Source organism: Pteropus medius, unplaced genomic scaffold (genome assembly GCF_902729225.1).
Source record: "Pteropus medius unplaced genomic scaffold, Ma_sr-lr_union100, whole genome shotgun sequence".
NCBI lineage: Eukaryota > Metazoa > Chordata > Mammalia > Chiroptera > Pteropodidae > Pteropus > Pteropus medius.
Window position 1 is genome coordinate 20,149,971 of NW_024342473.1, and position 16,911 is coordinate 20,166,881.

General features: G+C 34.7%; 1 protein-coding gene across 1 annotated transcript in view; it reads left to right on the forward strand.

Annotated features, from left to right (window-relative positions):
* Positions 1-16,911, forward strand: part of NEDD4 (NEDD4 E3 ubiquitin protein ligase) — a 94,839-nt gene that overhangs the window by 26,534 nt on the left and 51,394 nt on the right. Inside the window, 1 exon segment of the mRNA XM_039865518.1 lies at positions 8,614-8,667. Within this exon segment, the coding sequence (XP_039721452.1) occupies positions 8,614-8,667 (54 nt within the window).

The following is a 16,911-nucleotide window of genomic DNA, read 5'->3' on the forward strand; positions in this document are numbered from 1 at the left end:
TGCCCATGGAACGAACATTCACCAAGATAGACCTTATATTGGGCCAAGTCTGACTACATTTAAAAAGATTGAGATTCAACAGGATATGTTCTCTGACTACAACAGACTTAAAATAGAATTCGGCATCACAAATATATCTGGAAAATCCACAAATATTTAGAAATAAAGCAACATATTTTAAATAAGTCATGGCTCAAAAAGGAAATTATAAACTTAGAAATATTTTAACTGATAAAGCATAACATATGAAAATATGGGATGAGCTAATTCAGTGCTTAGAGAAAAATTTACACCTTCATAAACTTATGTACAAAAGAAAAAAAGATTTCAAATTAATGATCTAAGTTTCTACCCTAAGCAAAAAAAATTTTTTTAGAAAGTAGAGGGAAGGAAATAAGAATGGAAATCAATGAAATGGAAAATGGATGAAAAATAGAGAAAATAAATGAAATCAAAGATGGTTCTTTGAAAAGGTGAATAAAATTGTTATGCTATCACTAGTTCAAATAAGAGAGACGGAAAGAAAACTCATATGGCCAATATCAGGAATGAAAGGAACGTCCATCAAACAAAAAAATAAGTAAGGTAATATTATGAACAACTTTATGGCAATAATTTTAACAACTTAGCTAAAATGGAAAAATTCTTTAAAGGCCAAAACTATAGCAAACCAATATGAATAGAAATAGAAAATACAGGTATCTGTTAGAGGAATTAAAATTAAAATTAAAATTTTTAAAAATATAAAATTGTAACAATCTTTCCATTATTTTTGATGATTTTGATTTTTGATTAGAGAAGATGCTTGAAAGTCAGTACTACTTTTATTTTTTTGTTTTTCTAATTAAATATATTGGGGTGACATTGGTTAATAAAATTATATTGGTTTCCGTATACTTTTAAATTAGAGATGATACCACAAAAATAAACAAGGTCGTTTGTAAATGATAAACCAGGCTCAGGACTCTATTGCCTTTTACTCATTATTTCTATTACCATGATTTTACTATTACTAAGTGTTCTAACCAGCATTACTTTATTCTGGGATCATAGGCAGCACAGTTTATTTCAATCTGAAATTTGCAAATGTATTGCAAGGATAACTAGATAAATTTGTGTGAATCACGGCTAATTCATCACAGCTAGATAAAGAACTGAAAACACATGGTGATTTAGTACTTTCTATATAAAGGACATTATTATGTGTGGGCCCCTACTTTCCTCTTTGTCATTTCTATCATTATTTATACATAGCACAAAATGTTTTCAATTGAATGTATTCACATAAAAATGTCTATTGATATAATATACTACAGTAAAAACTTGGTTGTTAGGCATTCAGCCAAATGGAAATTGTGGTTAGAAGTTGAAGGGAGCCTTTATATCTTTGAGAAAACATGAAGTTCAAAGAAAGTTTTTATGGAAAACTGTTACTGGCAGATTAACAAACAGGGGACACTCCAAGTTGAAGTTAATGTTCAATATCAAATTATAATAAGATCTACACTTATAGCTTCTCAGATGAGGCTAAGGGAGGCAAGTTATAAGAGGGAAAGAAATCACATTAGTTGTAATATACACATATGTACTCTATGCATGAGCATAGTGCATGAGCATCTGAAAAGGAGCCCCATGCCATTCCCTATACCCTCATGATGCTCGGTTTGTATCTTTATATTCATATTTATCATATTTACATAATGTGTATATGATTGTATCTTTGTACAATGTAACATGTACATGATAGATATTTTTATAAAGAGAAATAAAAATCAGCCATAATTTAATCTTCATAAAACCACCACTGATTGTATGATCTTCTGGTATTTTTATCAATATATTTATACTCGTCCACCTTCACGCATACACACACAAAATTGGTGTGATATTTTTCTATGCTTGTTTCCCAGGCACTTTGCTAATGCTGATTAATGAGATGGCCACAGTCCTCACCCTCAGTGAAGCTTACTGTCTGCTGTGGACCCCTATGAATGAGTGTCTCAAAATAATTATTAGTGCACTGAGCATCACGAAAGGGAAAACCAGGTGCTAAGGAGTGAATATCAGGGGGATATTAAGGAAGTTAGGGGACTCCCTAAGTCTAGAGGATTTAGGAAAGGCCTTCTGAGGAAATGAATCATTTGGGATGCTTTCAGTTTCAAGTAACAGACTTGAAGTAACAGCTAACGTTGGCTTAAACAATAAAAACACTTATCTCTAATCTCAAGAAGCATGCAAAAAGGAAGGGTGGTGACTGCAGCAGCTGAGCAGCCATGTCTGACCCAGGCTCTCTGGGATTCTCTTGGCTTTCTGTCCATGGTCACAAGATGCTTGCAGCAATTCCAAATGTAGCCTGACATGATGATGTCCAGTGGCAGAAAAGGGAGTTTTCCTTCACATGTCTCTTTTAAAACTTTTCTAAAAGCTTCCCCAGGAGACTTTGATTCCTATCTTTTGGGCCAGAGTTGTGTCATGTGAGTATTTCTAACCCAATCATGGGTAAGGAGAATGGCATTACCCTGAGGGCTTAGAGGAATCAGGATTCAGCCCCTGGGGGTGGGGAGGGGCCATCTGTCCCTGACTCACTCTGTCATCAGTATTTGAATAAAATTAGAATTCCATTGGCTAGGAAGAAGAGGGAGCACTCCATTAATAAAGCACTAAGTAAATTATGGTATATCCACACAATGAAATATACATCAGCTGTTTTAAAAGAGATGTATATATATTGATCCGGCATTAGTTTCAAAATATATTAAACAAAAGAACAAGGGTGCAGAACACTGTGTATATGATATACCTTTTTGTATAAAAACAGAAACACAAAAAATGCCCTCTCTTATGCTGGCATTTTCAGAAAATACTTCTGGATGGACCTAAGAAAGTGTTCACAATATTTTCTCTGAGGGTGGGACAAGGATAAGAGATTTATAATTCACTATATATCATTTTTACTGTTTGGGTTTCTCCCCTGACTGTGTGTCTATAATTTATTTTTATATTTTTATATTTTATACAGATTAACTGTACAGAGGAACAAAGTAGAAAGACATAAAACATATATATAAAAATGCCAAGATACTTTCTATTTATATAATGCTTTATGCTTGTAAAATACTTATCTAATTCATTTAACTTTTTTTTTTACAGTTTTTAGATGCACTTATATATCCACACAAAATCTGTACATGAGTGTTCATACCATCATTATTCATTAATGTCAAAATGTAGAAACAACCCAAATGTATACATCAACAGATAAATGGATAAACAAAATAAGGATATATACATACAATGGGATATTATTTAGTTATTAAAAAGAATGAAGTACTGATACATGCTACAACATGGGTGAACCTCAAGAACATTCTACTAAGTGAAAGAAGCCAGTTACAAAAGACCACATATTGTGTGATTCCACGTATATTGAATGTCTGGAACAGGCAAACCTATAGAGACAGCAAGTAGATTAGAGGTTGCTTCAGACTAGGGAGGTTGAGAGGAAACTTGGAGTAACTGCTAAAGGGCATGGGTTTCTTTTCTAAGCGATGAGAATGTTTAAAAGTTGTGATGGTGGTTACACATTCTGAATATACTAAAAGCCATTGAATTGTATACTTCGAATGGGTCAATTGTATGGTACATGAATTATATCTCAATAAAGCTATTTTTAAAAATATGCTTACTTGTTTTTTTTCTGAATCCACGAGCTAAATTTCCAGGTACTTACTTCAGGTTCTTCATGAGCATCGTAGAATAAACTGACACTTACCAATACTTTTGTTGTTCAAAATTTTGGGTACTCCTCTGACAAGTTTTTTTTTTCTCTCTTTTATGCATTTATAGATTTATATATTTATCCTTTTTGCAAAAAAACCTATTACTAGAATTTTTATTTTCGTTCCTTCTCATCTTTTCTATAAATATAATAACCCTGTAAACTATTTTCGTGACCATAGATTTACTCTTATTTTTTGTAACCATAGATATACTCCTATTTTTAATAAATTTTTTTTAAAGATCATCTCATCATAGAATTCACACAGAGCTTAAAAATCAGATAGTATAAAGGGTTTATAATGAAAAGCAACCAACTCTAGTGTCTCATTCTCCATCCTCCACGCTTCCCAGAAGGAACCATTTATAACTGTTTATTTTTGTTATTCTTGTCATTATTTCCATATTACTGAATAGCTCATACATCCATGTCCCAAATTAACTTCCAGCTATGATAGATGAGTAAATAGCCAACTTATGTTTGGCCCCTCGCAGCATTCTAGGATGAAAATAATTTTTTCTGAGCACTGCTGTTGAAAAGTTGGATTCTTGTTCCTTTGGAGGTGATCTGCCTCTCTCCAAAAACTTTGAAAATTATCTTTATCCTAGTGTTTTAAAATAGTGTAGTGATATGCCTTCTGTATACAGTTTTAAAAATTCATTGTTTGGGCCTTTGCTAAGCATTTCAATTTCAAGACAACTGTTTCCCTTCAGCTCTGAAAATTTTTGTGTGAATAATTTATTTAATAATTTTCTTCCCTCTGTTTGTATTATCATTTGAGGATTCCAACTAGTTAGATGCACAGTTTCCCAGACTGATTCTATCTTTCTTAACCAGAACTCCTCATATGAACCACGGAACACAAAGTGGTTTGAATGACTGTTTTCTCACATCTTTGAAGGATGGTTTTATTCAGTACCATTCTAGATACATAAGGGAGAAATTAATAGATAACACACAGTGAATGTCAGGGATCAGCAGACATTTTCTTAAAGGGCAAGATAGTAAATATTTTAGGTGTTGTGAGCCAGGAGGCAAAAATTGGGGCTATTATGTAGATACTTATGTATTCATTTAAAATATAACCATTTAAAAATATTTAAAAAATTCTTAGGCTCTGTAGGAAAAAAAAAAAGAAAGGGCAGGTGGCTGGCTGGGTTTGGCCCACAAGCTACAGTTTGCTCAACCTGTGTTTTAGGTCATTAGGGTTTAATTCTGTTCAGTAAGCAGTGAGTAGTCTGTTTCTAGTCTATTTGGGTGGTCAGGGGGACGGTTGTAGGAGACAAGGCCGGAAAGGCAAATTGGACTCAGATCATTAACCATCATTCCATGCTATGGATTTTATTCTTTAAGCCATTAATAACAACTTTTGTGTAGGGCAGTAAAGATGGCCTAAACTATCTTTTAGGGCAAGTCACTCCAATTATAGTAGGAAAGATTAAAAAGAGAAGTAGTTGCAGTAGAAAGTCCTGTTATGAAGTTATTAATTATGGCCTGATTAGATCTGATAGTACTCCTATTAGAATATTTATCGTTGATATTGGATGTCTACATGTCTACCAGATACTGTGACAGAGAGCGAGACATCAGATTTTTTTTCCTCAAAATGTTTTTTGTGGCCTTGTCTTCCTCCCTGTTCTCACTGGGACAGTCCCAAGCAGAGCTCTCATCGCTTCACGCCTGAGTTACTGGACCTATGGACTCCAGGGTCTCTCTCTAAAGTTCAATTCATTTTATGTATAACTAACAAAATAATATTTACATATGACCTACGTAATACCATTTTTCCTTTAAAAGCTTAATTTTCTTTCTTGCCAGTCAAGGCTTAACTTCTTTTCCAGATTTTGGTGACTTCAGCCTGGCTCTACCCTAACTAATCAAATTTTTCTTAGCACTTTCTAATACAAAAATGTTCTTATCCATTAGATCTTAGAGCATGCTCGTTCTGCTCCCATGCCTTTCTCCTCGTTGTCAATGTTCTCTATACTTTCTTATTCAGATTCTTCTCATCTTTCAAGTCACAGCTCAAATTTCATCTCCTCAAAACTTCTGTTACATCTTCTTAGAAGAGATTATTGTCTTACACTGTTTTTCTATCTATCCCTATTGTTTCTAGTCCTAGATTAGGGCTTCCATCCTTAGAGTGGCTCCATGGTTACAATATGACTGCAGGAGTGCCAGCTACCCCACCCAAGTTCCGGGCAGGAGAGAGAAATGCAAAGGGCAAGAGGAACATCTCTCCACTTGAGACAGCTCTATTTAAAGAACTCTCCCAGGAGTCCCATCCTATGACTGCCATCAGGTTGGCCTCTCTGATTGCCTTTAGGTGCAAGGGAGTCATTTTAAGATAGACATATTTAGAGTCTCAATGTCAAGAAAGTCCCTAAGGCACTATCCAAATGGAAAATGATACATAAAATAAAATGGAGTGTTTGCTATTTTGATCTGGGTGATGATGACACAGTACACATACATAAAAAGTCAACAAGCTATATATTTAAGGTTAGTGTACATTATACTTACTGAATATATGTTATACTTCAAATAAAAAAAAACTGTCCCCCAGAGTTATGCACTGTGGCGGCTCTGGGCACATTGCTGTAGGTAAAATTAGGATTATGTTCTCAGAAGGAAGAGAGAGTAGACATTGGGCTAGTTATCTGTTGTACTCATAAGACATTATCAGTATTTTCGACACGAAAGCAAAGTATTAAACTATCACAGTGTTTAATATTATTTATCATGGGGAAAAATCAACCTAAATGTGAGAATTTTTTATGCATAATCTTGTATTAGCCTCAGTGGGGAAATGTATTTATCATAGAGAAAATAAATCTAGTTATCCACCTTGTGTTTTTCCTTACTACTCACACAGAACACTTCACTACTGACACTTCTGCTCATCAAATGTGTGGAGGATTTCCCCGCCCCTCTACATTGGGCAATTCTGTGCAACACCAGCTGGTTGTCCTATATTTTAACTCAATTCTGACTGTTTCTTGGAGATAGTGTCAGATTCCACAGGTTAAGGTTGCAGTCCCATAAGACTGAGCTCACTTCAGATACCAGTGTAAAGTAGTAGGTCCCCAGGTTACCTACAACTTCTGTCTGACTTGGCTACAAATTTAGGATCCCTATGATCCCCTCCTCATACTCCATTAATTTGCTAGAGCAGCTCACAGAACTCAGAGAAACACTTCTTTATGCTTACCATATTAAAGGATATAATAAAGGATAAAAATGAACAGCCAGGTGAAGGGATACATAGGGTGAGATATAGGAGGGTCCTGAGGGTAGGTAGGAGCTTCTGTCCCTGTTGAGCTGGGGTATGTCACCCTCCCCATATGTGGATGTGTTCACCAACCCAGAAGCTTTCTGAACTCTGTACTTTGGGGATTTTTGTGGAGACTTCATCATGTAGGGATGATGGATCATTAACTCCATTCTTAAACCTCCTCCCTTCTCAATAGAATGGGGATTGAGGCTGAAAATTCTAAACTTCTAATCATAGCTTGTTCTTTCTAGTGACCAGCCCTCATCCTAAAGCCCACTGAGATTCACTTCAGAACAAAAGACACTCTTGTCACCCAGGAAATTATAAGGGTTTCAGGAGCCCTGTGTCAGGAACTGGGGTCAGAGACCAAATATTAGAACAAAAAATGCTCCAAGTGCTCCCACCACTTAGGAAATTACAAGGGTTTCAGGAGCTCTGTGCCAGGAACTGGGGGCAGGGACCAATATATGTATGTATGTGTATATATGCATATATATTTTTCTATTATCTCACACATTTTAACCTCTAGTATAAAAAATTATTAAAGATTTTCTTTGATATTAAGTAGTTTTTAAAATAAGTTTTTAAAGTTTTTGATTACAGTTGATGTACAATAGTAGTTTCAGGTGTACAACATAGTAATTAGATATTTATATAACTTGCAAAGAGATCACCCTGTTAAGTCAGTCTAGTCCCCATCTGACCCCATACATGGTGATTACAATATTATTGATTATATTCCCTGTGCTGTACTTTATGTCCCTGTGGCTATTTCACAACTGGCAATTTTTATTCATAATCCCTTACCTTTTTCACCTATCCCTGCAACCCCCCTCCCATCTGACAACCATCAATTTGTTCTCTGTATCATGAGTTTGTTTGTTTTGTTTGTTCATTTATTTTGCTTTTTAGATTCCACATATAGGTGAAATCATGTTGTATTTGTCTTTCTCTAACTTATTTCAGATATTAGGTAAACTTTAACTTGATGTTGAAATATTTCAGCAAAAATGAAAGCATCAGCTTTGAAAAATAAAATACTACATGTTGATTTTTTTGCATGTTAATTTCTTCTCATGTGGAAAATACAAACAATAAGTGAAAACTCAGTTTATACTTCTTTACTGCTTATGTGCTTTTTACAGTAGGAACACAATTTCCTTTATCAAATCAGTACTAAAAATATTCAGAACACTCATTCCCATAAAAATCAGCATCCATTTTGGGTAGTTCTAACCTTATAAATAAAAAGCAAGTAAATAAAATTGATAAGAGGTTAAAAATCTAGTCAATATTTTTAAGTGCCGCCAAACATTTAAACAAGTTTTTTGAAATTTCTTTTAATCCTTTCTAGAAAAATTGGAAAAATAAGCAACCAAATCCACTTTGTTGTTATGTAAAATAGATGACCTGTGACTAGTCTGCTTTTGTCTTAAGTATCTCACATAATTTATAATATCTTGGGATTAGGAAATAGCAACATTTTCAAGCATTTACTTCTCAGTCCCCGTAGGTTGTTGTTCATTTGTTTTTAAAGAAAGGTTGTGTTTGCCTTACTTAGGTCCATCCTCAGCAGCACCGGCTTCTCTTTGAAGTATTTGATGAAAATCGATTGGTAAGTAATATTATACTTGTGTGAAATATGAAGCAAGGGTATATTTCAGCAAAGCAGCAAGGAAAAGTGGTTTGGGAATCTGTGATGTGAGAAATGATTCAGGGTGGTTATGGAGACTCTGTGCAATATGGTGAGGTAGAAACAGTTTTTTTTTTCTCCTTCTGGGTACTAGTCTACCCTTCCATCCTCCTCCCAGGTACCTTTCCTGATTGTCAGGTCTCACTCAACACCTGTTATGACAGATGACTAGAAAGCCAGCCTCTTTGTCTTGCCTTCCTTCACTCTCATCCATGTACCCTGGTCGGTGGTCCAGAGTGTCTGGGGTTGTGCCTCCTCACTCCAGTAGATTTTAGGGGGTTACCTATATCCAGTTACAAAATCCCATCCACTCCCTTATCCCCACTCTTTTACAAAAGGAAAACTATCTTCTTTACACCGATAAAATAAAGGATTGCCTGCTCTTATAGAGGCAAAAAGAAACAAAGTTAAACCTGATTGTATTTTTTTTAATGGTAGTTTTTATTTCTGATTTCCTAAAGACTATCTTCAAGTCCTATCCTAATTTTGTTTTTTTGGAATCCTATTTCAAACCTTCTTAGCATCTTACTTTTATATTTTAAACCTGTTATGATTTGAACACGAAGGTACAAGAACAGTTACTGTGTTCAGAACTTATTGGTGATTAAACAGAAGCACCAAAAAAGAAGTTAACAGGTTTTTTTTTTTCATTTTTTTAGCTAACAAAGACACTGGATTTTTTTTTTAAAGAATATGTTTTTAGTATTAGACTACATAACATGTTTTTTTCACACACCCCCACCCCAAGAAATGATAACTATGCTAGTAACTATGAAGGTATTGCAAAGAAAATCTAATTAGCATCATAATAAGCAAAGGTGCTTTTTTGCTGCCAAAGGCAATCTCATCACTAACTGACAATCTCATTTTTTAAGGCTGAGTGACAGATGATGATTTGATTTTTTTTTGTTTGCATTTTTGCTTTTGCTATAGAATAGGGAATGTTCCCTTTTTTTCCCGCCCTCTGTACAGATCTGTTTTACTTCTAGATGGGACCAAGTGAAATTTAGTATTTTCAATTATGAAATATATATACAAAAAAGTCTATATAATATAAATCTTTATTTTAAATAATAAGACAAATATCTGTGCTCTTTATTACTCAACTTAAGAAGTAGAACATTACCACAATCTTCAAAAACCCCCTGTACTCCCTCACAATAGCATCTCCTTTTCTAACCCCACAAGTAGTAGCCACTGTCCTAAATATTGTGTTTATCATTTCTTTGCTTTTAAAAATATTTTTATCATGTAGATATATATTCCTAAAAAAACAGTTTCCTTTTGCATATTTTTCAATTTATTAAAATAAGACCATTCTGAATACATTTTTCTGTGACATGCTTTTTGGTTAAATCAAAAATGTTATATTTGTGAGATTGCTCCACAATAACACATTTTCAGTGATGCATGGTTTTTCTCCATCTGCAAATGCCATAATATTTTAATTTATATATTTATCCTTCTTTAAGGTATTAGTGTTGTTTCCAGTTTTTTGCTATTTTCAAGTGATGAACATTCTTGCTGTTTCCTATTTTAGGGTTTCATATTTTAAGGTTGACTTACTGGGTCGTGGCATTACTGTTTTATTTTTCTTGTTGTTCCTGACACTGATGTGAATTTCTCCCTGATTCTTAGGTGCATCATTGTTTAACTATTTTATGTGAGTTATTTGCATGTTGTCCACAAGGAGAGATAACTCGTGTTTGTGTTTTTCACTCTAGTTGTCTAGTCGTTTTTTGCCAGTAACTTCAGTATGGTGTGACTCTTTCTTCATTGCCACAGTTGATATGTCTCATACTCTGGTTCATTAACATGCCCTTAGCATTTACTATGTATAGAGTACTACGCAGGGCATCATAATATGTGAAAAGAAAAAAAGCATTGCCTCTTTTATTAACAATGAGATATTTCCAGAGTGATAAACATGATATATAAAAGTTTTAAAAACCTTTAAAGCTAAAAGCAAAACAAAAGAATGTGTTGATCAGGATATTCTAGAACCCCACACCAAGGGGTCGGAAGTCCTGTTGTGGTCTTGCCTGTGATATGGTACATGAGCTCATAACTCTGGACAAATCATTCAGTCCTTCTGAAAATACTTTCTCAAGTTTAAAAAATGCGGATAACAAGATTTGCCTTACCTATTTGATAAACATATTGTGAGGATAAAACCAGGCAATGGCTGTGAAAGTACTCAGAAAAATTTTCATCTGATATAAAAGTGTTATTTAACATTAATGGATGCATGCATTTATGGGTCTCTGATACCATATTTTTTGTGTTAACTAAGATATGCCATTTAGGGTATCTACTGTGTTAGCTACTCTGCTATGCCTTAGAAACATAGCTTTTTTCAAGAAGCTCGTTTTATTAGCAAAGAAATAATTAGAACAGGGGTGGTGTACGTCATTCTAATCCTCTGGTTTGTTGCTAGTCCTAGCAGGTAATTGAAATGTACAGATCACCTGAGATGTCATAGAAACTGTAGCTGCTGGTGGAGTAACAGGCTTGATTGTATAGCAATACATGGCCTATCCCGCTGTAAATGTCATTTTATCTTTATTCTCTTGTAGCATTCACAACTAAATTAAGAATGTATTCTTTTCCTAGCAAATTCTTTTTGGAAATGTACAACAAAGAGCACAGATATAATTTTAAGCAGAAATAATTTCTAGTCATCTAGAAAATGTTTGCAACATAAGTGATATTTGTTTTGAGAAAGGGTAGGCTTATATTTCTTTTTTTTTTTTGCCAATTTTAATACCTGAGATTATAAACTATAGTTTGGTGATGGTGATAGTGATGGTGGTGTTGACAGTGATGGGACATTTCAGAATGATATGCCTTTAAAAGAATTCTACTCACCAATGCAAAGTTAGTGCTTCTGTGTCACTGACTTGAGATACACGTGCACACATCCAGCCTCCAAAGCCTTAGGAGATGTCTACATTCTACATTCCAGGTGGAAATGTTGTGTTTGTCAGGTTTAGTGGTTGTATTAGTCAGGGTTCTCCAGAGAAACAGAACCAATAGGACAGAGACTGACAGATAGATAGATGATAGGTAGGTAGATAGAGATTTTAAAGAATTGGTTCATTAAATTGTGGATGCTGGTGAGTCTTAAATCTATGGCAGGTTGAAGACTGAGATAAGAGTTGATGTTGGTCTTGAGCCTGAAATATGCAGAGCAGGCCAACAAGCTGGAAACTCAGGCAGGATTTCTATGTGGACTCCTACCACAATGTGAAGGTAATCTGCTTTACTCAAAATCTACTGATTTAAATGTTAATCACCTCTAAAAATAGCTTCATAGCAACATCTAGACTCGTATTTGACCAAACAACTGGGCAAAATAGCCCAGCCAAGCTGACACATACATTTTATCATCGCTGTGGACTTTGGCCTTCAAAGTTCTAGTCAGTGATTAGGGTTATCTAGAGCTTATTCATAGCATGTAGATAATCAAATTATTTTCTGTGTAGATAATCAATAATCATACTGGCCAGACTATGGGATCCCGAGCTTCAATCTAATCCTAAAACGTTATCTGTTTTATTTCAGAATGTTGTGAAATTCTATAGGACTTGCATAGATTCCTCCCAGTTGAGGGCTGCCAGCACGCTCTTGCTCTTCTCCACTTGGGTTAATGTTCTTCTTTTGGCATCTGTTTGGCTAAGGGGATACATTTTATCCCAGGTGCCCCAAGTTCTACACATAACTGCTGTAGGAGCAGTACAGTTCCCATGCAGTATCAGACCAGAGTCAGCAATGCAAACTATTCAGCCTCCAGAATTAAACTCAGATTGGACTGCAAGGAAGTGCATAGGATTCTCTTACCTTGCATTTCTTTGGCTGAAGCCCTCGTTCCAAAATTTTCAAGCATCATTCTTTCTTGTACAGCTATAGTGCTTTCTTGCTATTTCTTTAGAATTATTAGCTAGATCAAGTTTTTTAAAAAAAGTCCTGAAAGAAAGCATGAGGCAGTCAGAGGAAATACAGTGACTGTTCATCCAGCCAGCCAGCCTCCTCTCTGATGTTATTTGTGCTTACTTTGTGCCCAGTGTGGGCTCATGAGGATCGGAAGAAATGTTTAGTTATGGCCCTCACATTCTGGAAGCTTAAAATCTAGTTAGGGGACATGAAACTGATGTTTATAGTGAAGCTTACCAAAGAGAAAACATTTATCTCACCAAATAGTTGAGGTTCCTTATTTTATATTAACAACTAGAGGAGCTTTTCCTATTAATTGGACAGCATAGGCCACAGGCATGAGCAGTTAGATCTCATTGATTAATTAGCCTATAAGAAGTGATCTATTCTTTGACTTCTCAGACCCCTAACTTAATTCAAGAAGGAAAGCTTAAGTTATTTGGAGGCAGAATGAAAAGGTTAGGACACTTCCTTCTCTAAAAAAAAAAGCATTATTAGGGAGTATTTACTGAAGTTTGTAAAATCATTAAGGAGATAGATTATACAAAACAAATAACATAATTTTATTACTAAGTTTACAATTATTGCATACATTATGAAACATAGTACTGTCTCATTTTAGTCAGAAGTATAATTTAATTAATTCCATATTTCTATTGTGTCATGTCTTAATTGATTAAAAATACTGTTTAGAAAATTGTGATTGAGAACAGATCTATCTTAACAGAGTTTTCTTTTTTAAACAAAGTGCAAGTATATATTTCATATATTTGCTTTTACTTAGAGAAAAAAACCTTACTTAGAAAAATACAACTTGGGCGTAGTACCATGTGGTGTAAACAACTGAACTATTTTACTTTTTACTTTCCTATGAATGAGCCAGTATATATTTATTACTGAAGTTCCCGCTATAAAATTCAGGTAAGGAGTTTAAATATACCCTAGAGTATTATTTAAAAATAAATTTGTTTCTTTCAACTAGAGTACCAACCTTGGTCTATGACATTTGGGGCAGAAATTAAAATATTAAACTTTTATTACCTAGTAAACTGAAAATAAAGTAAAGGTTAAATAAATACAAAGCAGAAAAAAATATATATATACAAAATCACAACCTCTATGAGGACAAACAGTCTACTGTTCTCTACTGTGGGAGCTTTATCAGCAGTAGTAAGTAATTCCATCTCTAGGGCAGTGCTAGTACTCAAAAATGTAAACAAGTATGTACTTTGTTTATATAAAGAAATATGCAGCATGGTTTGTATTTCTTTATAGATATAAAACAGCTAAATGGATTGTTTCAGTGTACCAGTAGGGGCCAGCAAAGAGCTCTTAGAGTTTTTCAGAACAGAATTGGCATTGAGATATGTTTATTTGATGTGTTAAATCCTTTTTAGACTTCTTTACTTACCGCAACACTCTCTTAAGTGAATGAATTGCAGAGACAGTGGAATAAAATATCTTGTGTGCTCAAACTACATTGGGGTATAGTTTTTCTGTCTAATCTGCATATATTTTTAATGGAATGTTTGCTTAGGCTATTTCTTGGCAGAGTTTTAATAGTCAAAATATAAATGGCATCATTTAAAGACTGTACTACTTGGCTGGAAAAGGCCTTAAAATTATAGGAGAAATGCTTGGTGACAGCTTCTCTTAAAGTTTCTTTTTTCTCGAATGTATACTCAATTTTTGCAATAGCATTAGTAGGCTAATTTTGTATTTCTATCCTTAAGCTTTCACTTTGTATAAGAAGTGTTTTGGAAGCTAAAATATTTATCTATTTGATTTAATGCTAAATTTTTAATTCACCTCACAGTTTTAGTATTTCCAAATTGTATAACTGTTTGAACTTATCTTTAAAAATTTAACAGTCTATATTCCTTTCTACATTAACTAACTTGACTAGATTCCTAGTATGGCTACTATTTGGAAATTCAATCCTCAATTTGATACTCAATTACACGGGGTTTCATTCCTACCAACTTCCTGTAATTTTATCCCTATGGGTAAAAATATTAGTGGTCAAACTCTGCTGGAGAAAGTATAGGCACCGTGATTCACATAGTTAAATGTTCATTTAGTAGAGCTGGAGTGAAAAAAAATACTGTTTCAACTTGAAATGCTGGAAGATTGTTGTTCTTGTGTTACTCATTCATGCAAATTGGAGAAGGTATAATTGAAACAAGGTTGGCAGTGTTTGAGGCAGTGTGCTGCAGCTGAGCTCAGCTTAAAGGTCGCTGGAAATCAAGTGCTTTGTAAGTGAAGGCATTTTGACTACAAGCAATTCAAGACATTTTGGAAACGTCACTCTCAGGAATGGGTCGTCTTTTTCTTTCTATAATATCTGGCATCTAGTGTTTTACTTAGGAAAAAGACTACTACTTAAGAGCTCTTTTAGGCACCACAAATGATTTTTTCTTTCGACGCAGTGCAGCTGCTTTTAGCCTGTCTACCGACGGAGATCTTTGTTATGACTTTCAGCCCTTAACATGTTTGGAAATGAGAACAAATGGCACAAAGCTTACGATTGCACTTTGCAGCCAGAAGAAGCAATACTTATCCTTTGTCAGAAACCTCCGGAGATGATTTGGATAGCAGTGTTCACATGCGCTTCAAAAGACCAGCACGGATTTCAAAGTCTAACATTGTTCAAATGAAGCTGACTCCTAGACAGACTGCACTAGCTCCGTTAATAAAGGAAAACGTTAAGTCTCAGGAGAGATCATCTATTTCTTCACCTGAAAATGTTAATAAAAAGAGCAGCTGCCTACAGATTTCACTACAGCCAACAAGGTACAGTGAATGTCTTCAGTCTAGCAGTGTTTTAGCTGACGGTGATGATGCTTCATTTACCTGTGTCTTGAAGGACGGCATTTACAGCAGTGCTGTGGTTGATAATGAACTGAATGCTGAGAATGATGGTAACTTTTTAAGCAGTTCTGCCATTTGCGGTGGTAGCTTTAGTAACTTTTCAACCAGTGACAATGGCTCTTACAACAGCAACGGTAGTGATTATGGGTCATGTACAAGTATCACAAGTGGAGGTTCATACACCAACAGTGACAGCAGTAGTTACACTTTTCCATCAACTGATGATACTTTTTTGGGTGGAAATTTATCTTCTGATGGCACCTCCAGTAGAAGCGTGCCAAACAGGAATACTACTCCATGTGATTTTTTTCCAAGAAGTACAAGTACAATTCCTTTTGTCCAGGATGACTTGGAACATGGACTAGAGATTATGAAACTGCCCATTAGCAGGAACTCGAAAATTCCACTAAAACGTTGCTCATCCTTAGTTATTTTTCCTAGGAGTCTTTCAAATACTCCACCAATTTCTCCGACGAGCACAGGTACTCTTCCAAGCAAAGGATCCTACCAAACCTCGCACCAGTTTATTATTTCTCCTAGTGAAATTGCCCACAACGAAGATGGTACTAGTGCTAAGGGATTTCTTTCAACAGCTGTCAATGGAGTTCGGTTATCTAAAACAATCTGTGCTCCTGGAGAAGTAAGAGATGTACGACCACTTCAGGGGAAGGGCTCATTACAAAAGAAAACTGTCATTGCAAATAATAGTCCAAATCAGACTATCCTTGAAAAGTCATCTGAAGGATATTCCTGTGTTTCAGTACATTTCATGCAACAAAAAGCAACTACTTTAGATTGTGAAGCAGCAAATGGTGATTGTAAACCAGAGATGTCAGAAACGAAGCTTAATTCTGATTCAGAGTACATGAAGCTTATGCGTAAGACATCTGCATGTTTACCATCATCCCCAAATGTAGATTATCAAATAAATATCGGTGGACAGTTGGAAAGACCAAATTTACAGATGAACAAGAATCATGCTATTTTACAAAGAAGTATTTCATTAGGAGGAACTTATCCAAATGTTTCCTGTTTATCCAGCATTAAGCACAATTGTTCTAAAGGGGGACCATCTCAATTACTCATAAAGTTTGCATCTGGAAGTGAAGGTAAAGTTGATAATTTATCAAGAAACAGCAACAAAGATTTCAAAAATGAACTATCTAATCCTTTGAAGCATTCTTGTAAGGTAAGTTTCCTTTGGTCTTGATAAATATAAATTTATATTAGAAAAACTTTATGAAATATTTCATTGAAATTTATTATAACTTAGCAGTTTTATTTACTTTCTTGTTCATTAGCTAGCAAGTATTTTGTGGTCATGAATTTATATTTGTAAGGAATCTCCAACAATTTTTCACT